The following is a 22,031-nucleotide window of genomic DNA, read 5'->3' on the forward strand; positions in this document are numbered from 1 at the left end:
TTATTAAAATTTAATAAATCAATTAATTGTCTTCAAATAAATAAAATTCTTAATAGTTAATAAATTTACCTTTTTTTCGAGCGGAACCAGAATGCTCCCTCAGTTATAAAACTAAAAATAATTGAATTTTTAAAACCCCTTATCAATTAATTTCTTCTTATAAATAAAATAAAAAAATTTCTTATTACCAGAGTAAGAAATAATAATTAAAATACATTGAATAAATTATTGTGTATCATAATTGCGATCAGATAAATCACAATTAGATCCAACGGCAGCATTATCACCCTCACTTATACAACCTTGCCTATTATCACTATCATCACACCTCGATTGATAAGTATTTTCAATTTCAACAATAACAGTCTCTACATCTCTATGAGAAGGTTCTCCATTATCATTATCATTATCATTATCATAATTATAATTATCATTATCAGTATAATTGCTTAATGAATTATTTATTAGATTTTCTTCTTCAGCTTGAGCCTCAGCCTCAGTATTAATTCCCTTAGGCGTTTCATCAATATTACTCTGAGCGAATAAAATATTTTTGTCCCTAAAGAGTTCGCTGAAATCACAAGCGAGCAAATCATCAGCTCTGACATCAGAATCAGCCGGAATAATCAGGGACTGTTGATTATTTCGAGGATCATTGTTAAGTTGTCGTTGTCGCTGTCCTCGAGCAGTGTTTGCTAATTCACTCAGGGGAATCCCAACTTGGTGCGTCGCCCAAACGTCGTAATTAACCGCGTAACTGTATTGTCCCAATAGACTGTTGCTATTATTGACATTAACATTATTATTATTATTGTTATTATTATTAGCGTTTAAATAAATATTAACGTCAATATTTCGACGCGTCAAATTTTGGTTCTTCGAACGCGATGCGTCTTCCATGGAGTGCCATCGCAGAGGCTGAGAAGCGTTGACATCCACGGAAATAGTGTTCAGGCTAGTTGCTGGCATTATTCGGTGCGGAAACCGCGGAGATCCTCGGATCTTCTCACGGGACGAACTCTGGCTTGCATTTGCTTCTGGAAATTAATTAAAAATTAATGAAAGATTCATTTTCGAAAATTGAGGTAGATTTTCTAAATTTTTTTTTTATTATTGATTTTTGTACACGGAAAAAAGTAAACTGTAATATTCACTCGGAATCCGGTTAATTTTTATAGTTTCAAACAGTAAAGCGGACATCGGGGTGGCAAAAATATAAATATTACAGAACTTAATGTAGAAAGTATAAAAGCCACAATTTATAATTTAATATCCGAACAAAAACAGTTTCACTGTAAAAAAATCGCGCCAAGTCCACGTTCATAAGACTATTAAGAAAAAAAAAAATTTTTTTTTTCTTTACAAAAAGATATAAAATAGAAAAATTAAAAAATCCAAGTAACCGATATGACTGTATGTGATTTTCGGAAATTAAAAAAAATTTTGTTGTAAATTTAAAAATTAAGAAAAAAATTTTGGAACGTATTTAGTGTGCGTGGTTGCAAAATATTTTACTTTTCATGAAATTCGTAAAATCTATTTACTAGGACTTTAAAAAAATTGAAATACACAATGACGCACACCAAGTACGTTCCAAAATTTTTTTCTTAATTTTTAAATTTACAACAAAATTTTTTAATTTCCGAAAATCATATACAATCATATCGGTTACTTGGATTTTTAATTTTTCTATTTTATATCTTTGTAAAGAAAAAAAAATTTTTTTTCTTAATAGTCTTATGAACGTGGACTAGGCGCGATTTTTTACAGTGAAACTGTTTTTGTTCGGATTTCAGTATTTTTGTAATTATAATAAAATTTGCAATTGGTACCAACTTAAATCTCAAGTTGGCTGCATTTTTTATAGCAAACTATCCCCTTGAAGCTACAGTTTATGTAAAAATAATTGCAGCGCACCCTGGCGGGTGTAGATGCAAGCTGTGAAATTTATTTTTTTAACTGTAGTTTCCCATCTATTGGAGGATTACCATGCATTGTCGAATTACTTAGTCTGTGGCATGTCACTTTTTACATCGAAAAAAAGTCAGGATCGAAATTTTTGAGCTTGCTATAGTTTGTGCTGATAAAATTTAATAATTTCAAGTAGATTAATTGTTATAATTGAATATAATTAATTGATATCAGTAAAATAAAGTATGAATTACTGTTATCATATAAAATTTAGGAACAAGAAGTACCGTAGAATTAAATAAAATTTTGCAACCTCGAAATACCGTTCTGCTTATTACAGTAAACACACTCGGTAGTCTGGCGCTCTTTACAACGGATTTGAACGGAACTTGGCGCCAGATTCTACCGAATCTGTGGATCCAAAATAAGTGATAAGTAGCCGTCACTATAGTAAATAACGAGTCTTTCATCGAAAAAAATTACAGTTTCAAACAGTAAAAATTGCCATTTCAATATATAGTCCATATTATGAGGAGAAGGGGAACTCAGATGAAAGAGAAGGGGGTCTAATTCAGGGAGAATTTAAAATTTGAAACAGTAAAAATTATACTTTTAAAATATACACTTTACCACTCCAAGCAAGTCAATAATTACAGTTTGATTTTTAGCGTTGCGTTTAAAATTTACCATTTTACTTTGTAAATATTGACGTTGCTTGTATTAGAAATTTACTAACTTTATTTTATACTTTTTACATATCATAAGATCATTTTTTTGGTACGAAATGATAAATATCAAAGTATGAATTCTCAATTATTATACTTTAACATTTTAGACATTTACATAGCGAATATTACTGTTTAAAATAGTATTTTCTTCCATGTCAAGAGTAAATTGTAACGTTTAAATGGTAAATATTATAAAGTGAATAGTAAAATCACGATTTTACTGTTTAAAATGGTAATTTTTAGCAGTTGATCATTACTTATTATAAATCGAATGTTATTTATTACAGTTTACTTTTTTCCGTGTAGATTTTTTTTTTTAATTTTTAATTTTTATAGTGATTAAGAATTGTAAAAATCATTAATTATTGATTTTTGTTGTTAATAATCGAAGTTGATAAAAAAAAATTTTTAATTATAATTTTAAGATTTAAAATGGGAAATTTCAATGAAAATTTTAAGTTAGCCGACATTTAAAAATTTTTATAATTTGTTTTGACAAAAAATAAAAAAAAAAATGTAATTTGTGAAGAATTTGAAGAAATATAAGTGCAATTTGAAAAAATATTTTTTAGTTCTAATTTAATAGATTAAAAAAATCAAAAATTACTAAATCTATTAAGATGAAATTTCAAATTAGTTTAGATAGTAAAATTAGTAGCAACGTTGCAGTCACTACGTGACTGCCGTGACGCGTGAGCTATGAAAAATTAAAATTTTGCTCTATTAAATAATGACTTTTGTTAAATTGCACTGTACTTTCTTAAATTTGGACGTTTTTAAAGATATAAGCTCATCTTGATATTACACTCATCGGGACCTTTCATTTGAGTACCCACATACATTTTCATATATTTTTCATATATTCATATATATATAAATATATAAAATATATGAAAAATTGATGTAGGTACTCAAATGAAAGGTCTCAATGAGTGTAACATTGGGATGAGCTTATATCTCTAAAAATGTCAATAATTCTCAAGATAAAAGGTCATTTCTTAATTATTGGTATTTTTGAAGATATAAGCTCATCCCGATGTTGCATTCATTAAGAGCTTTCATTTGAGTACCCACATGCATTCTTGATATATTTTTCATATATACATATATATAATATATATATAAATATATAAAATATATAAAAAATTGATGTGGATACTCAAATGAGAGGTCTCGATGAGTGTAACATCGAGATGAGCTTATATCTTCAAAAATGTCAATCCTTGACAAAATACAAGGTCATTTATTAATTATTGATATTATTAAAGATATAAGCTCATTTTGATGTTACACTCATCAAGAGCTTTCATTTGAGTACCCACTTGCATTTTTTATATATTTTCCATATATTGATATATATGAATATATAAAATATATGAAAAATTAATGTGGGTATTCAAATGAAAGGTCTCGATGAGTGTAATATCGAGATGAACTTATATCTCAGAAAGTATCATTAGTTGACAAGATACGAAGTCATTTCTTAATTATTAATATTTTTATATATAACTTAATAGCACTCAACTTAATAACTCTTAATAATATAGATGATTTAAAATTCCTAGTACTAAGAATTTCAATTCTATTTAAATTACTCTACATCACAATTCTATAATTTTCAATTATTGGTACCCAAAAATTTTAATCATTTTCAATTAGATTTCTTAATCAAGGTAAGTTCTTCTTTTTATGTTAATAATGGATGGAATAAAATATTTACTTGAAGGGAGGCTGAAATTAACCCTCGGCTCGCTGCTTTCCTTCCGCCTTAAGCCCAAACTTAAGCGCCGCTCCTCGTCGCTGGTGATGTTGATAATGGGTCCCGATCCGCAGTGGTGGCTCGATTGCAAGCCCTGGGGCATGTTCATTTGACATGTTGATGAGGCTTTTGTACCCGGTACCAGTCCCGCTATGTAACCCATGTGTACTTTTAATGCTGATGCTACACCTGTAATTTTTAACAAAATTATTAATTGTAATAATTTATTAAATAATGAATTTTGTTAAACTGCACTGTACTTTCTTAAATGTTGACGTTTTTAAAGATATAAACTCATCTTGATATTTCACTCATCAAGAGCTTTCATTTGAGTACCCACATGCATTTTTGGTATATTTTTCATATATACATATATATAATATATATAAATATATAAAATATATGAAAAATTGATGTGGGTACTCAAATGAAAGGTCTTGAGGAGTATAATGTCGGGGTGAGCTTATATCTTTGAAAATGTCAAAAGTTGACAAGATACAATGTAATTTCTTAATTATTGACATTTTTAAAAATATAAGCTCATCCTGATGTTACATTTATTAAGAGCTTTTATTTAAGTACCCACATGCATTTTTGATATATTTTTGATATATACATCTATATAATGTATATAAATATATAAAATATATGAAAAATTGATGTGGGTACTCAAATGAAAGGTCTTGAGGAGTATAATGTCGGGGTGAGCTTATATCTTTAAAAATGTCAATAGTTGAAAAGATACAATGTAATTTCTTAATTATTGACATTTTTTAAGATATAAACTCATTTTGATGTTACACTCATCGAGATCTTTCATTTAAATACCCACCTGCATTTTGATATATTTTTTATATATTCATATATATAATTATATATTCATATATATATATAAATATATAAAATATATAAAAAATTGATGTGGGTACTCAAATGAAAGGTCTTGATGAGTGTAATATCGGGGTGAGCTTATATCGTTAAAAATGTCAATATTTCACCAGATACAAGGTAATTTTTTAATTATTTATCTAGAGATTCATTTATTTTTTTACAAGAATTGTAATTAAAAATTATAAAAATCACCAGTAAATGAAGCAGTTGAAGTCTTTCTGCTGTTAGGCCGGCTCCCAAACAGACTAAACAACCTTTGAAAAACTCCCAATCGATTAGGACCCTCAGTTTCGCGTCTCCACTGAAGCTTATAAATGTCTGCTAAGCTTCTCCTGGGTCCAGCTGGGTCCAAATCTGGCTGGCTGCTAAATGCTACGGTTCCGCGACGCATGCCTAAGTTTTACGAGCAATTGTCCCATAATTTCAATCACAATGCACTTTACAATACATTATTATATTAATATAATCAACAAATTATTTAAATAATTTTTTTTCCGTATTTATTATCATAAGCTTCCCAATTTAAAAGGTCAATTAATTTTTCTAAATTAATACCTAGCCAAAAATTATTTAAATAATTTTATTAAAAAAATTCTTACATCTAATTTCTTTTATTGTGCAAAAAACCTTAAAAAGCACATGATATTTACAAATGAACATAATGAAGGGTATAAAAAATAATGTATTTTATTTACACTCGACGAATTTATAATTATTTTAAAAACAACGAATTAAACAGCAACTCATTGTTTTTATATGGTAATGAACAAGAAACTAAATATTTAAAATGCAATACTTTAGTTTTTATTCAGACTTGGCAGATCCCCCTGGACCCTAGTATTCCCAATGCCTCTTCTCTAGTCACTCGGATGTTTTTTTTTAAATTTTTTTCCGCGAGAAATAAAACAGTTTTGCTGATGGCGAGTCTCGGGCGTTGCTCAACTATAAAAATTACCAAGTGAGCACGAAAAGGTCGATGAAAAAAGAGAGAAAGACCAGAAATAAATGCTGAGTAATAAAAAGAATTAGACGGACAATAATACAATAAAATAAAATAAAATTTGATTAAATAGGAGAAGATGAAAGCGTGGAAAAAATAATTACCCGTTCTATATCTACACTACAATTAAATATATTTGTATATTTATATTTGTATATTTTTTTATAAATTTTTTAATTTTAAGACTAGGTCACAATTCCAACAAGCTTTTTTCAACAGAATAAAATACTTTTTATACTTTGTTCACTTCGGAAGAGATTGTAACTATTGGAAAATATTTTTTTTTATATTCTATGTCTATATTATTATTATTATCACTAATACAAACGCGAAATTTTGTTTATTTATTTTTTTTTTGAGAGTTTAATGATTTAATTGATTTTTTTCTCCAAATGGGGCATTCCATGGGAAAATGGCTAAAATTTTTTAATTTCTCTAATTCATTCTAATTTATTTTTAATTTATTATTAAAAATTTATATCTTACTAATTTGTGAAGAAAATTTTTTTTTATCAATAAGAAAAACAATTTTTCTCTCCTAGTAACTTTTCAGCCGTACTAACTTGTATCCGGGTCAAATGTTGTTTTAATAGTTTTAAAAATAAATTCATTTTATGTTTGTTATCAACTAACATATTTATCATTATAGTTTTAAGAACAAATTTTGCTTATGTTCGTTATTAATTAATACCTAAGTTTATCAAGATCGTGTTGTCAGCATGCTAAATCCTTTATTTGTGTGTTTTAATTAGTTTTTTTCAATTATCTTAAATAATTTATAGTTAAATATATAAACAATAATGTTTCTAAGGTTGAAATAATATAAAAATCTTTTTAATAAACAACTTGATGTAGACATTTTGTACTTGTTCCACCAGTCACAAATGTATGTCCCACCAGTCACAATAAAAACAAATTTTTTTAATTGTTTCTACGTAGGTAATCAGTCTAATTCTTCATAATATTGAATGTTTGTAGGATAAATTTAGAATTGAGAGGGAAGTATTTTTTAAAAGTTTAGTGGTCAAACTGAAATTGGACTTTATGTATACCTTTGGTAAGACAGAATGATTTTTCTTAGTCCCACCAGTCACACTCAGTCAAATGATAATTACGAGAAACTTAAAAAGTAATCGAGGTTTTTGAGAAAGAGATGTTTTTAATTAGTTATTCTTCTGTATTATAAGATAAATTTTACTATAAGGGCATTCTATGCGAAATGGGAAAATGAGTAAAATTTTTAAATTTCTGTAATTCATTCTAATTTAGTCCTAATTTATTATTAAAATTCTAGATTTTACTAATTTGTAAAGAAAATTTTTTTTTAATCAATAAGAAAATCAATTTTTCTCTCCTAGTAACTTTTCAGCCGTACTAACTTGTATGCGGGTCAAATGTTGTTTTAATAGTTTTAAAAATAAATTCATTTTATGTTTGTTATTAACTAACATATTTATCATTATAGTTTTAAGAACAAATTTTGCTTATGTTCGTTATTAATTAATACCTAAGTTTATCAAGATCGTGTTGTCAGCATGCTAAATCCTTTATTTGTGTGTTTTAATTAGTTTTTTTCAATTATCTTAAATAATTTATAGTTAAATATATAAACAATAATGTTTCTAAGGTTGAAATAATATAAAAATATTTTTAATAAACAACTTGATGTAGACTTTGGTACTTGTCCCACCAGTCACAAACGCCCGTCCCACCAGTCACAATAAAAACAAATTTTTTTAATTGTTTCTACGTAGGTAATCAGTCTAAATCTTCATAGTATTGAATGTTTGTAGGATAAATTTAGTATTGAGAGGAAAGTATTTTTTAAAAGTTTAGTGGTCGAACTGAAATTGGACTTTAGGTATACCTTGGTAAGAGAGAAGGATTTTTCTTAGTCTCACTAGTCACACTCAGTCAAATGATAATAACGAGAAATTTAAAAAGTAATCGAGGTTTTTAATTATTTTTTTATATTATAAGATAAATTTAACTCTGGGGGCATTCCGTGCGAAATGGGAAAATGATTAAAATTAAAAAATTTTTCTAATTTATTCTAATTTAGTTCTAATTTATTATTAAAATTCTATATTTTACTAATGCCCCAAATAATGACTTATGCGCATGCGCCGCTATGGTTCCTTTTGATTAATCAATTAGGAACCCGGTAACATATATTATTTAAACTCGAAGAATTTTTAAATTGTCATCTCAAGAGATTTAAATTATTTAAGAAATTTAATTTGAAATTTTACAAGTGAGGACTTTTAATTTCATTTCTTTGCACAGTAAAAATTTATCTAGGTGGCGCTGCACACTCAGTAATTATTAGAAATTTTTGTATGGTAAAATTACAAGTTTTTGAAGTAAAATATCATTAAAATAAAAATTGATTTTTTAGGATTAATATTTTTAATTTTTTTAATCTATTTTGGAGTTGTCTAGTTGGTCGCTTTCGAAAATTTAATTTTTCTTTTTGACATTTTTCGAATATACATGTATATAAAATTCCTAGGGATGTGTTAACTGTTTCGGGTAAAGGCTTGCAAATAGAATTTAGGTAAGATTTTTTTTTTATTTTTTATTTAAAGAAACTTAAAACGCGTTTTTTCTCAAAAGTATGTTTTCACGGACGGCCAACACGATTTCTCTGGAACCAGTTCGCCGATTGTTCTGAAATTTTAATCACATATTCCGCACATAAGTATTCACAAAATATACTACTATCATGTTGAAATATTGATTTTTACTATTTTTTGTTTACAAATAACAGCGAAACAAAAAACAATATTTTTTTGATTTTTGTTACTTAAAATTACCAACAATTTTTCAAAATTAATATCAATAGTCTATTTTAAAGCCATTGTCATACCGAATCTAAAACACTTAAGTTTTTTCGTTTCACATAAGCCGTTGCCGAGATATCGTGTAGCCGACCTGCTTCCGAATAATGGCGTTCCGTTTTACGAATTTTTTCTAAAAAAAACTTCAAAAAATTTTTATTTTTATTACACTTGATTTATCATCTCTAACAACTTTTCTAAACATATCTTTCATAGCAAGCTCACGATAAATTCCCCAAAATCGCTTATTTTTTCAGCCGACAAACTAGACTACACCCTTTAAAAATTTCTCTTCAATTTTAATAAAAATTACGTATAAAATAAATTAAAATGGCAATATAAAAGTCGAGCTTGCAGAAATTCAATCAATTTTTCATTAAACTCTCTATTAAAAAATAAAATCAACATCTGAATAATAAAATATTAATCTGATAGCGAGTGAAAAGCATCGTCCAATTTTCTATTATAAAAAATCACACATTTTAACACGGTAAATAAATAAATACCAACCGATAGCTTTAAATAAATAAATAAATAAATAAATAAAATTAATAAAACCTGATTAATTAAAACTGTACCAAGCACTGCAATGATACCTTAAAATTAAATTGAAACAATAGTGACGGACAAGCAAATGCGTGCAAATAAAAACCTAAATAGTATCACCTCTCTGTAATACCTGGATGAAAGAAAAAAAAATAGCAAGTAGGATGAAGCGATATTTTAATAAATGATTTTTTTATTTTTATTATATTTATCCCGATAGATTTTATATTTAATTTTAATAATAAATTAATTATCTGACGGTTTGTTAAATAAAAAAAGGGAAAAATAAATGAGTTCTTACCAGAAGAATTCGCGGACGGCCAACTGGCCCGCGGAATAACTGGTGGAAGCACACTCAGCAATAACAAAGGTAATCCACCTCCGATGCTTGGATTTCGTTGGGGTATAGACGCACTCGACGAGGCGTGAGAGGGATCCACTGGCTCTTGGCCTAATTGTTTTTCCAGTCTTGCTAATTCTAATTCCAATTGTGCCATTTCACGGCGGTACACACGGTTCTGTACTTCCACTCTGTATTGAAGCTCTCTGGTGACCAAATTTACCAAAAAATCATTTATTTACTTGGTAATTTATAATTATCGTTTGTCGGTTTTAATTACATTAATTTAATCTGTTGAGCTTTGTAAATTTTTAGTGATTAAAATTGATTTAATTTATTTGATTAACAAATAAATTATCATGTTTTATTCAAAATTAACATACAATGTAATTACTTAATTATTGACATTTTTTAAGATATAAGCTCATTCCGATGTTATACTCATTGAGACCTTTCATTTGAGTACCCACATCAATTTTTTATATATTTATATACATTATATATATATGTATATATAAAAAATATATCAAAATGCATGTGGGTACTCAAATGAAAGGTCTCAATGAGTGTAATATGGAGATGAGCTTGTATCTTTAATAACATCATTAAGTGACAAGATACAGTGCCATTTCTTAATTATTGATATTTTTTTATATATATAAGCTCATTTTAATATTACACTGATCAAGACCTTTCATTTGAGTACCCACATCAATTTTTCATATATTTTATATGTGATATATATGATATTTGTAAAATATATAAAATATATAAAAAATGCATGTGGGTATTCAAATGAAAGGTCTTAATGAAAGTAAAATAAGAATGAGCTTAAATCTAAAAAAATATCATTAGTTTTCAACATACATTGTAATTGCTTAATTAATGACTTTTTTGAAAATATAAGCTCATTCCGATGTTACACTCATCGAGACCTTTCATTTGAGTACCCACATGCATTTTTCATATATTTTATATATTTGATAAATATCATATATATATAATATATGAAATATATGAAAAAAATCATGTGAGTACTTAAATGAAAGTTTTCGATAAGTATAATATCAAAATGAGTTTATATCTTTAATAACATCATTAGGTGACAAGATACAACGTCATTTCTTAATTATTGATAATTTTATAGATATAAGCTCATTTTGATATTACACTCATCAAAACCTTTCCTTTGACTACCCACATGCATTTTTCATATATTTTATATATTTAATAAATATCATATATATAATATATAAAATATATGAAAAAAATCATGTGGGTACTCAAATGAAAGGTCTTAATGAGGGTAATATCAAAATGAGCTTATGTCTTTAATAACATAATTAGGTGACAAGATACAACGTCATTTCTTAATTATTGACATTTTTTAAGATATAAGCTCATTTCAATATTACACTCATCAAGACCTTTTGTTTGAGTACTCACATCAATTTTTCATATATTTCATATAAATGATATATACGATATTTGTGAAATATATAAAATATATAAAAAATGCATGTTGTTACTTAAATGAAAGGTTTCGCTGAGCATATTATCGAGATGAGCTTATATCTTTAAAAATGTCAATAAAACCCTTCAAAATTTTGCAATGAACAATTTTTTATAAAAATTTGCACGTTATCTATCTAACATTGATTTTTTTCAATTCTAGAAAACTATTCTTCAACAAACAAATTTCTCAATACAAAATTGTTCATTTTTTTAAAATACATTTTTTTCTCAGTATAGTTTTTGGTTTATCCGCTAGATGGCTTACGTCTCTCGCAAGTAGAAAAATCTGATGAGAGTATATAATACAAAATAATCAAAAAAATTAATTTTGTGTTCCAAAAATGCTTGTTTTTTTTTAAATAAAATTTTTTTAAGTTAAGTGCTTAGTTTCTCCGCTAGATGGCTAACGTCTCTCGCCAGTAGAAAAATCTGATGAGAGTATATAATACAAAATATTAAAAAATAGATTTATAAATCTAATTAGGTTTTTATAAACTTTTTTTCTAAAAATAATAAATATTTTGTATATTATTTTTCATAAAATATATAAAACATAAATGAAAACTAAATATATTGAATGTGAGTAATAACCAACGGTCCGAAACCATAAATATTGTAATAATATTGTAATAACTATGTTAATTATATTTATATGATATCAATAAAAATCTTTGAAAACTGAAAAATTTATTTTTTGCCCCAAAAATTTTCGTTTTTTTTTTTTTAATTAAATTTTTTTTTCTCGATGTAAGTCATGCAAAATTACTATTTCAAATAAATGACTTAATTGAGAAATAATACCTTCTATCATCGGTGACAAATCTCCTGGTATTGAACTCAATTTTCAACCCCAAGCTCTGAACAACTGGATCAGTCCTTTCGCCACCCATGATATTGTTGAGCTGAGGGAGAAAGAGCAGGACAAGTGTCGACGTCGTGGAGGCCATAATTAGGGCAGTGATTGTAACAAACGCGAGGGTCGCACGGTCTGACATTAAATTCGCAAGTACTACCACTATTCCAGAGGTAATTACTACTGAATATACGCTCATTCCAATGTACTGGGAGTCGTTAAGCGCCGGGATTTTCACGTGTCTTGAATCAACAAAAAATTAACACACTTTTAGTGATGAAATTTCTGTCTGAGAAAAATTAATAATCAAGAATAATAATATATTTTTATTTTTTACCGAGTTTCCCAGGCCATGTAGACACCGACTACCAGCAAAAGGCCTTTGTAAGCGTACAAAGAAGCCAACCAGCCATTAGTGTGCTGTGATCGGCATACTTCAACCTGAAAAAGATATTTTAAATATAAATATATATAATGGAGTCTAAAAGGCTTTGACAATTACTTCCGAGCTTCTATGTTATACTTTTTTTGAGTGGATTGATATTGCGAAAAATTTAATTGGGCAATGTTAGATAAAAGATGTTTTTAATTTTGTGATAGTTTATATATTTTTAAAAGATTAAAGAAAATTTTGTGTGATAAAATGAGATTTTAAAAATTTAATGTAGATTTTAATATTATACTCATCGAGACCTTTTATTTGAGTACCCACATGAATTTTTTATATATTTTATATATTTATATATTTCATATATATATCATATATATAATATATATGAAAAATTTCGTGTGGGTACTCAAATGAAAGGTCTCGATGAGTGTAACATCAGGATGAGCTTATACCTTTAAAAATATCATTAGTTGACAAGATACAAGGTAATTTCTTCATTATTGACTTTTTTAAAGATATAAGCTCATTTCTATGTTATACTGATCGAGACCCTTCATTTGAGTACTCACATGCATTTTTTATATATTTTATATATTTAATAAATATCATATATATAAAATATATAAAAAAATCATGTGGGTATTCGAATGAAAGGTCTCGATAATTGTAACATTGGAATGAGCTTATATCTTCAAAAATATCAATAATTAAGAAATGACATCGTATCTTATCACCTAATGACGTTATTAAAGATATAAGCTCGTCTTCATATTTCATTGATCATGACCTTTCGTTTGAGTATCCACATCAATTTTTCATATATCCACAGATTCGGTAGAATCTGGCGCCAAGTTCCGTTCAAATCCGTTGTAAACGGAGCGCCAGACTACCGACTGTGTTTACTGTAAGCAGAACGGTATTTCGAGGTTGCAAAATTTTATTTAATTATATGGTTCTCCTTTTTCCAAAATGATATATTATAAAATTAATTTATACTTTATTTTACTGATATTAATTAATTATAATCAATTATACCACTTAATTCACTTAAAACTATTAAATTTTATCAGCACAAACTATAGTAAGCCCAGAAATTTCGATCCTGACTTTTTTTCGATGGGGAATATCAGCGCCACAGACTAGATAAAATAAAAATGTGTAGTAATCCTTCCTATAGACACGCAACTACAGTAAAAAAAAGTGATTCACAGCTTGCATCTATGGCCGCCAGGGTGCACTAGAATTACATCTACATAAACTGTAGCTTCAAGCGGATAGTTTGCAGTAATAAATTCAGTCAACACGAGATTTAAGTTGTTATCAATTGTAAATTTTCATTATAATTACAAAAAATACTAAAATCCGAACAAAAACAGTTTCACTGTAAAAAAGTCGCGCCAAGTCCACGTTCATAAGACTATTAGGAAAAAAAATTTTTTTCTTTACAAAAGATACAAAATAAAAAATAAAAATCCGAGTAACCGATATGATTGTTTATGATTTTCGGAAATTAAAAAATTTTATTGTAAATTTAAAAAGTAAAAAAAAAATTTTAGAACGTACTTGGTGTGCGTCATTGTGTATTTCAATTTTTTTAAAGTCCTAGTAAATAGATTTTACGAATTTCATTAAAAGTAAAATATTTTGTAACCGCGCACACTAAATACGTTCTAAAATTTTACTTTTAATTTTTAAATTTACAATAAAATTTTTAATTTCCGAAAATCATAAACAATCATATCGGTTACTCGGATTTTTATTTTTTATTTTGTATCTTTGTAAAGAAAAAAAATTTTTTTTCCTAATAGTCTTATGAACGTGGACTTGGCGCGACTTTTTACAGTGAAACTGTTTTTGTTCGGATTTTATATAAATCACAAATATCATATATATATATATATATATATATATATATATATATATATATCAAATATATCTATATATATATATATATAGGAGACTTTCTATAGATATAGATAGTCACTCATCACGATATCTCTGGAACTATAAGACCTAGAGACTTGAAATTTGGCAGGAATATTCCTTTTGCCAAGTAGAGGTCAGCTAAGAACGGATTTCACGAAATTCCACCCACAAGGGGGGTTGCGGGGGTGTTCACGAAAAAAAATTCATATTTTTCAATTATGGCTTTTAATAGTTCAAAACTTGGTCAGAATGTTTCAAATTACATTTAGAAATTTTTTAAAAACGAATTCTGTGACATTCCACCCCCCTGGCGTGCCCGTGCGTGGGCGTCAAATTAAGAAAAAATTCGTAAATTTCAATCTATAGCTATTAATACTTTGAAACATGGCCAGAATGCATTTTTGGCGTTTTTGAGCTGTTAAGAATAAATTTCATTAAATTCTACCCCCACATGTCCGTGCGTGGGCGTAAAATTAAAAGAAATTGTACCTTTTAATCTATAGCAGCTAAAGGATTGAAACTTGGCCAGATTGATTTTTTTGGAGTTTTTGAGCTGTAAAGAATGAATTTTATGAAATACCACCCTCACAAATCCTTGCGTGGGCGTTAATTAAAAAATTATAAAATTCAATTCCTAAAGGATAATAAGAAGGCATTAAATATAAAAAAAATTAAAAATTTTTATATAAGGTAAAAGCCCTAATAGATGATCATGTACCATTATATGATCACTCTATGTATTTGTATACCTATACTAGCCGTTACCCGCCGAATTTATTCCAAAAAGTTATTTTTAAAAAACTGCATTTTTAATTTGTTAAAATTTATAGATGTTAATTTTTTTTAATAATTTTTTTTGCCATAATTTATTTGTTAAAAAGCTATTAAAATTATTAAACATCTGCTAAATTAATTTTCATAGACGTGAACATGATAGCCTGAGTTTGAATTTTTCATATTTAATCTATATTTTTATAAATTGAATATGAATAACATATTTCAAACCCTGACATTCATGCTCACATCTATCCATGGTGTAGGCCTACTGGGGATGCCGCCATGTAAAATAACGGGGACGCATCGCATGACACAGTACCTCCATGGTGATGTGGAAAGCTGTGTCAATCATTATTTTTAACTCATATAAATTTATAATGCCCTAATTTATTATCTGAGTGTGTAAATTTCATAAAATTCATTTATGATATAACTACTTACGTAGTTAGATAACAAAATTAATATTTTTCGCGCTTGGCGTATATTGTACGCCCCGCAAAGCGGGCGGGTAACGGCTAGTAAAATATATGACAAATGCATGTGGGTACTCAAATTAAAGGACTCAATGAGTGTAATATCAAAATGATCTTATATCTTTAAAAATTTCAATAAATAAGAAATGACGTTGTATCTTGTCAACTAATGATATTTTTCAAGATATAAGCTCATCTTGTGATTGCACTCATTAAGACCTTTCATTTGAGTACCCACATGATGTTTTTATATATTTCATATATTTTATATATATATGATATTTATTAAATATAAAGTATATCAAAAATTGATGTGGGTACTCAAATTAAAGGTATCAATGAGTATAATCTCGAGATGAGCTTATACCTTAAAAAATATCATTAGTTTAAAAAAAAAGTTTTCTAAATTAAAAAAAAAATAAATTTTAAATAAAAATTTTTTTCAAAAAAAAAATTACGCTTTCTTAATTTAATAATTTTCGACAGTGACATCGTCACAGTTGGTTGCTAAATTAATTATAATAATTATTATTATTATAATAGAATTGGTGGATATAGTTACCTGTGGTTGATAGACAACGCCGCGATCCTGAGGGCTTATCTCTAACGTGAGGTTACGAAGATATCGCTCCATTGGATCCAATGTCACCCACAGCGTTACCACAAGTCCATCGATCAGTAAAAGCACACATATTAAACTAATTAGTTGAGTGTCTTGCAGTAGCTAAAAGATTAATTCAATTTTAATTACCTGTCGGTATTTTATTCTCTCGGATTTATTTTAATTAATAAATATAAAATTTATTCACTTTTTGTGAAATTAATTTTTTTAATAATTAAAAATTATTCTGGTAAATTTGAAACATAACAAAAGTTAATTGTAAATTAAATTAATTTTATTTTACTCAGAGAGTAATTAGAATTTCAATAATAAATTACAGTTAATTATATTTTACGGTAGTTGTAATTTTATCCGTAAAATAATTATATAACGAATAATTTAATTGAATTTGTTGTTGTACCTTGTTCTTAACAACTCCGCTGCGACTTCGTGTGAATATCCGATGAACCCGGTATGTTTTTGTAAACATTGAACCAAATGCCAGCGAAAACCCGGCTGACAGTAAATAGACACGTGCCTAGATAATTTTTCATTTTTTAGTATTTAAAATTATATTAAAACTTTTTTCCTTGAAATGTCATAAAAAATTATGATTAATAATTTTATTTAAAACGGTTTTAAATAATTAGTGGCTTCTTAATTAATTAATGGGGCATTTCATGCGAGAAAATGATTAAAATTTAAAAATTTCTCTAATTCATTCTAATTTATTCCTAAGTTATTATTTAAATTCTATATTTTACTAATTTATAAAAAAAATTTTTTTTAATCAATAAGAAAATCGATTTTTCTCTCCTAGTAACTTTTCAGCTGTACTAACTTGTATCCGGGTCAAATTTTGTTTAAATAGTTTAAACAACAAATTCATTTTATGTTTGTTATTAACTAACATATTTATTATTATAGTTTTAAGAACAAATTTTGTTTATGTTCGTTATTAATTAACACCTAAGTTTATCAAGATCGTGTTGTCAGCATGCTAAATCCTTTAATTGTGTTTTTTAATTAGTTTTTTTTTAAATATCCTAAATAATTTATAGTTAAATATATAAACAATAATGTTTCTAAGGTTGAAATAATATAAAAGTCTTTTTAATAAACAACTTGATGTAGACATTTTGTACTTGTCCCACCAGTCGCAAATGCCTATCCCACCAGTCACAATAAAAACAAATTTTTTTAATTGTTTCTACGTAGGTAATCAGTCTAATTCTTCATAATATTGAATGTTTGTTGGATAAATTTAGTATTGAGAGGGAAGTATTTTTTAAAAGTTTAGTGGTCGAACTGAAATTGGACTTTAAGTATACCTTTGGTAAGAGAGAAGGATTTTTCTTAGTCCCACCAGTCACATTCAGTCAAATGATAATTACGAGAAACTTAAAAAGTAATGGAGGTTTTTGACAAAGGGATGTTGTTAATTAGTTATTCTTTTATATTATAAAATAAATTTTACTATAGGGGCACTCTATGCGAAATAGGAAAATGACTAAAATATTAAAATTTCTCTAATTTATTCTAATTTATTCCTAATTTATTATTTAAATTCTATATTTTACTAATTTGTAAAAAAAATTTTTTTTAATCAATAAGAAAATCGATTTTTCTCTCCTAGTAACTTTTCAGCTGTACTAACTTGTATCCGGGTCAAATTTTGTTTTAATAGTTTAAACAACAAATTCATTTTATGTTTGTTATTAACTAACATATTTACTATTATAGTTTTAAGAACAAATTACGTTTATGTTCGTTATTAATTAACACCTAAGTTTATCAAGATCGTGTTGTCAGCATGCTAAATCCTTTAATTGTGTTTTTTGATTAGTTTTTTTTAAATATCCTAAATAATTTATAGTTAAATATATAAACAATAATGTTTCTAAGGTTGAAATAATATAAAAGTCTTTTCAATAAACAACTTGATGTAGACATTTTGTACTTGTCCCACCAGTCGCAAATGCCTGTCCCACCAGTCACAATAAAAACAAATTTTTTTAATTGTTTCTACGTAGGTAATCAGTCTAATTCTTCATAATATTCAATGTTTGTTGGATAAATTTAGTATTGAGAGGGAAGTATTTTTTAAAAGTTTAGGGGTCGAACTGAAATTGGACTTTAAGTATACCTTTGGTAAGAGAGAAGGATTTTTCTTAGTCCCACCAGTCACATTCAGTCAAATGATAATTACGAGAAACTTAAAAAGTAATGGAGGTTTTTGACAAAGGGATCTTGTTAATTAGTTATTCTTCTATATTATAAGATAAATTTTGCTATAGTGTAAGTTTCAGTCACATAATTATAGCTTATAATTGATGGAATTCCAAAGTCAAACGTCCCATTACTATCTATGAAATGCCCCTAATATAAAAATTCAAAAATCCAAAAAATTTCAGATTAATATAAAGTATTATTTAGTAATAATCGAATAAGTCATTTGGAATCATCAAATGAAAAATTAAAGGGTAGGCTCAGTTTTTTTGTTACACGAAAAAAAGTAAACTGTAATAAATAACAGTCGATTTATAATAGGTAATGATCAACTGCTAAAAATTACCATTTCAAACAGTAAAATCGTGATATTACTATTCACTTTATAATATTTACCATTTAAACGTTACAATTTACTCTTGACATGGAAGAAAATACTATTTTAAACAGTAATATTCGCTATGTAAATGTCTAAAATGTTAAAGTATAATAATTGAGAATTCATACTTTGATATTTATCATTTCGTACCTAAAAAATGATCTTATGATATGTAAAAAGTATCAAATAAAGTTAGTAAATTTCTAATACAAGCAACGTCAATATTTACAAAGTAAAATGGTAAATTTTAAACGCAACGCTAAAAATCAAACTATACTTATTTACTTGCTTGGACTGGTAAAATGTATATTTTAAAAGTATAATTTGTACTGTTTCAAATGTTAAATTCTCCCAGAAGGTGACCCCCTTCTCTTTAATCTAAGTTCCCCTTCTCCGCATAATATGGACTATATATTGAAATGGCAATTTTTACTGTTTGAAACTGTAATTTTTTTCAATGAAAGAGTCGTCATTTACTATAGTGACGGCTACTAATCACTTGTTTTAAATATTAAATTATAAATTGTGTCTTTTATAATTTCTACATTAAGTTCTGTAATATTTATATTTTTGCCACCCCGATGTCCGCTTTACTGGTTGAAACTATAAAAATTAACCGGAATCTGAGTGAATATTACAGTTTACTTTTTTCCGTGTAAAAAAAAAACAATACAAAATTATAAAATTTTTAAATTCTGTATTAAATACTAAAGATATAAAAAAATCTCGAGATACTTTTCTAGGAAATTAAATTTTCTACCAAAAAAGTCCGAATCGATTTCCACCTATCTCTTATTATTTGCCTGGAATTTCAATTTCAAACTTGATTTCAATCGTCTCGGATTAGATCCGGTGTTTAGAAACTTTAAAATCGAAATTCTGTAATAAATAAGATACGAATAAATTGTAACAAAGCTTTAGCGCAGGAAATTTTATTTTATATATAAATAGTCTTTATCAATTTCCCCGTATTTCTTATTTTTTAGTCAGAATTTAAACTCAAACTGATATCGCCGATTTGAGTCATCGGTATGCAAAAATCCAAAAAAATTTCGTTGATATAAAATATTATCTAGTGATTAATCGAAGGAACTGTTGAAATATCTAGTCTTAAAATGGCGGGTTAAAAAAAATATCGATTTTCAATGAAAATTTCAGCCTTAAATTTTTTACAAAAATATAATATATTTATCGGAATTATTAATCCTTGGATCGATTACTGAAAAATATAGTTGAGAAAATCGTGTAAAAATTAGAGACTGATCGGTTGAACCGTTGTTCGATAAATCTTACTCACCGACTTTTAAAATACAGCTGTGAGAAAAAAGTGTTTGAAGTTATTCGGCTTGAGCCCCATTTTTGTGCGACACGCTCCGATTAGGCTTTACAAATATCCGTATAACTTTGAAAATACTTCTCCAATTGGCATTCAATTTCTTTTTGTATCTACTTTAATATATCTACATTACAAAAATGTAATAAAAAGTTAAAGTGCTTATAACGCCTTAAAAAATTTTTAATTAATCCAGAATTTATTTCTTCACTATTTTTAAGAAGAAATGACTTGAATCTCTTCACTTAATTTTATCGTAGGCGCCTTTATATTTGATTCGGGACAAAAAAAATTATACGAAAAAGGGTGAAGGTGAGAATTTTTTTTCTGTCTAAGGATTGAAAAAAATTCACCGACTTAATTACTTAATGTGGAAAAAATTCAAGGTTTTTCTGTCAATTAAATAACTCAATAGATAAATATAAGAAAAAAATTCTTACTGTAGATAGTTATTTTATTTTGATCGAAATATTATTTTTATAAATTCTAAAAAATATTTATTTTACAATTTAATAAAAAAAAATAAAGGTGTTATAGAAAAATTTCAGACGAGTAAATAAAAGTTGCATTGATAGCCAGATGCTGTTTGAACTTTATATATATTAAAAAAAAAAATACTAACATACATTTTAAAAAAGCAATGACTTCTTTTATTAAAACTAACAATATGGATTTTCATTTTTTAATTATCTATAAAGTTTATTTATCATCAATATTTACGTGCTCGTCAAACAAAAACGTTGTTATTAAATTAAAAAATTTTTAATTAAATCAAGTCAATTATTTTTTATTTTACAAAAGAATTTTTAAATGAACTTACCGTACAAATAGTAGGAAAATAATCATTAGGCAGCGTCTTATGATCTAATCCAAGAAGAATAACAGCTCCATAAACTAGAACGCATCCAACTGCAGCCATATTGTTGAGTCTCGGACTCGAGAGTTTAATGCTCCTATATTTTATATAAATTTTTTTTTTACTTTTTATTTCACCGTACATTTTTCTCCACAATACACAATAAGTAATATATATAATATATAAAATATAAAATATAATAAAGAAGACGATATAATAAAATGTCAAGATTAAGAGGCAGTAAAATATTTTACGACACCCTCTTACGGGTTTGGAAAAAAATCATAAATTGGATGGAAATTCGGGAGAAGATAAAAATGTAATCTCTTACTTGTGTCGCCGAAAATGAAGATTGAAGACCAGAAATGACAGCGCCAATGTCATTCCGATGCTCGCTAGACATGATACTGTCAGAAAAGCCGCGGTGTCTATCGTCATCATGCGAATGCGAAAGACGCGCCGAGCTACAGGGGGAACTCCCCCTGGCCAACGCACCTGCCCACATCCAGGACAATCTAGTGTCAGGTTTTCGTCCTCGGGGGTGTAAATTGCGATTCTTCTCACGGTGTGACCTGAAAATTTAATTTTTTTACATTGAAATAAAAATTTATGTAATTTTTAATTGATTTTATTTATTTAAAAAGATTTTTTTTTTTTTATTAAATGTAACTAAATATTTTTTT

The 22,031-nt window shown here is 27.0% G+C and overlaps 1 protein-coding gene across 1 annotated transcript in view; it reads right to left on the bottom strand.

Moving 5' to 3' along the window:
• The window catches only part of LOC123270321 (gamma-aminobutyric acid type B receptor subunit 2), a 112,427-nt gene continuing 90,396 nt past the window's right edge, over nucleotides 1-22,031 (bottom strand). Inside the window, exons 10-19 of the mRNA XM_044736323.1 lie at nucleotides 21,680-21,920; nucleotides 21,313-21,445; nucleotides 16,973-17,089; nucleotides 16,513-16,674; nucleotides 12,721-12,824; nucleotides 12,332-12,625; nucleotides 9,977-10,221; nucleotides 5,482-5,682; nucleotides 4,360-4,587; nucleotides 1-1,037 (exon numbers count right to left, since the gene is read on the bottom strand). Of these exons, the coding sequence (XP_044592258.1) occupies nucleotides 226-1,037; nucleotides 4,360-4,587; nucleotides 5,482-5,682; nucleotides 9,977-10,221; nucleotides 12,332-12,625; nucleotides 12,721-12,824; nucleotides 16,513-16,674; nucleotides 16,973-17,089; nucleotides 21,313-21,445; nucleotides 21,680-21,920 (2,537 nt within the window). The 3' untranslated portion in view covers nucleotides 1-225. The remainder of the gene's footprint in view (nucleotides 1,038-4,359; nucleotides 4,588-5,481; nucleotides 5,683-9,976; nucleotides 10,222-12,331; nucleotides 12,626-12,720; nucleotides 12,825-16,512; nucleotides 16,675-16,972; nucleotides 17,090-21,312; nucleotides 21,446-21,679; nucleotides 21,921-22,031) is intronic.

This window comes from Cotesia glomerata, linkage group LG8 (assembly GCF_020080835.1).
Source record: "Cotesia glomerata isolate CgM1 linkage group LG8, MPM_Cglom_v2.3, whole genome shotgun sequence".
NCBI lineage: Eukaryota > Metazoa > Arthropoda > Insecta > Hymenoptera > Braconidae > Cotesia > Cotesia glomerata.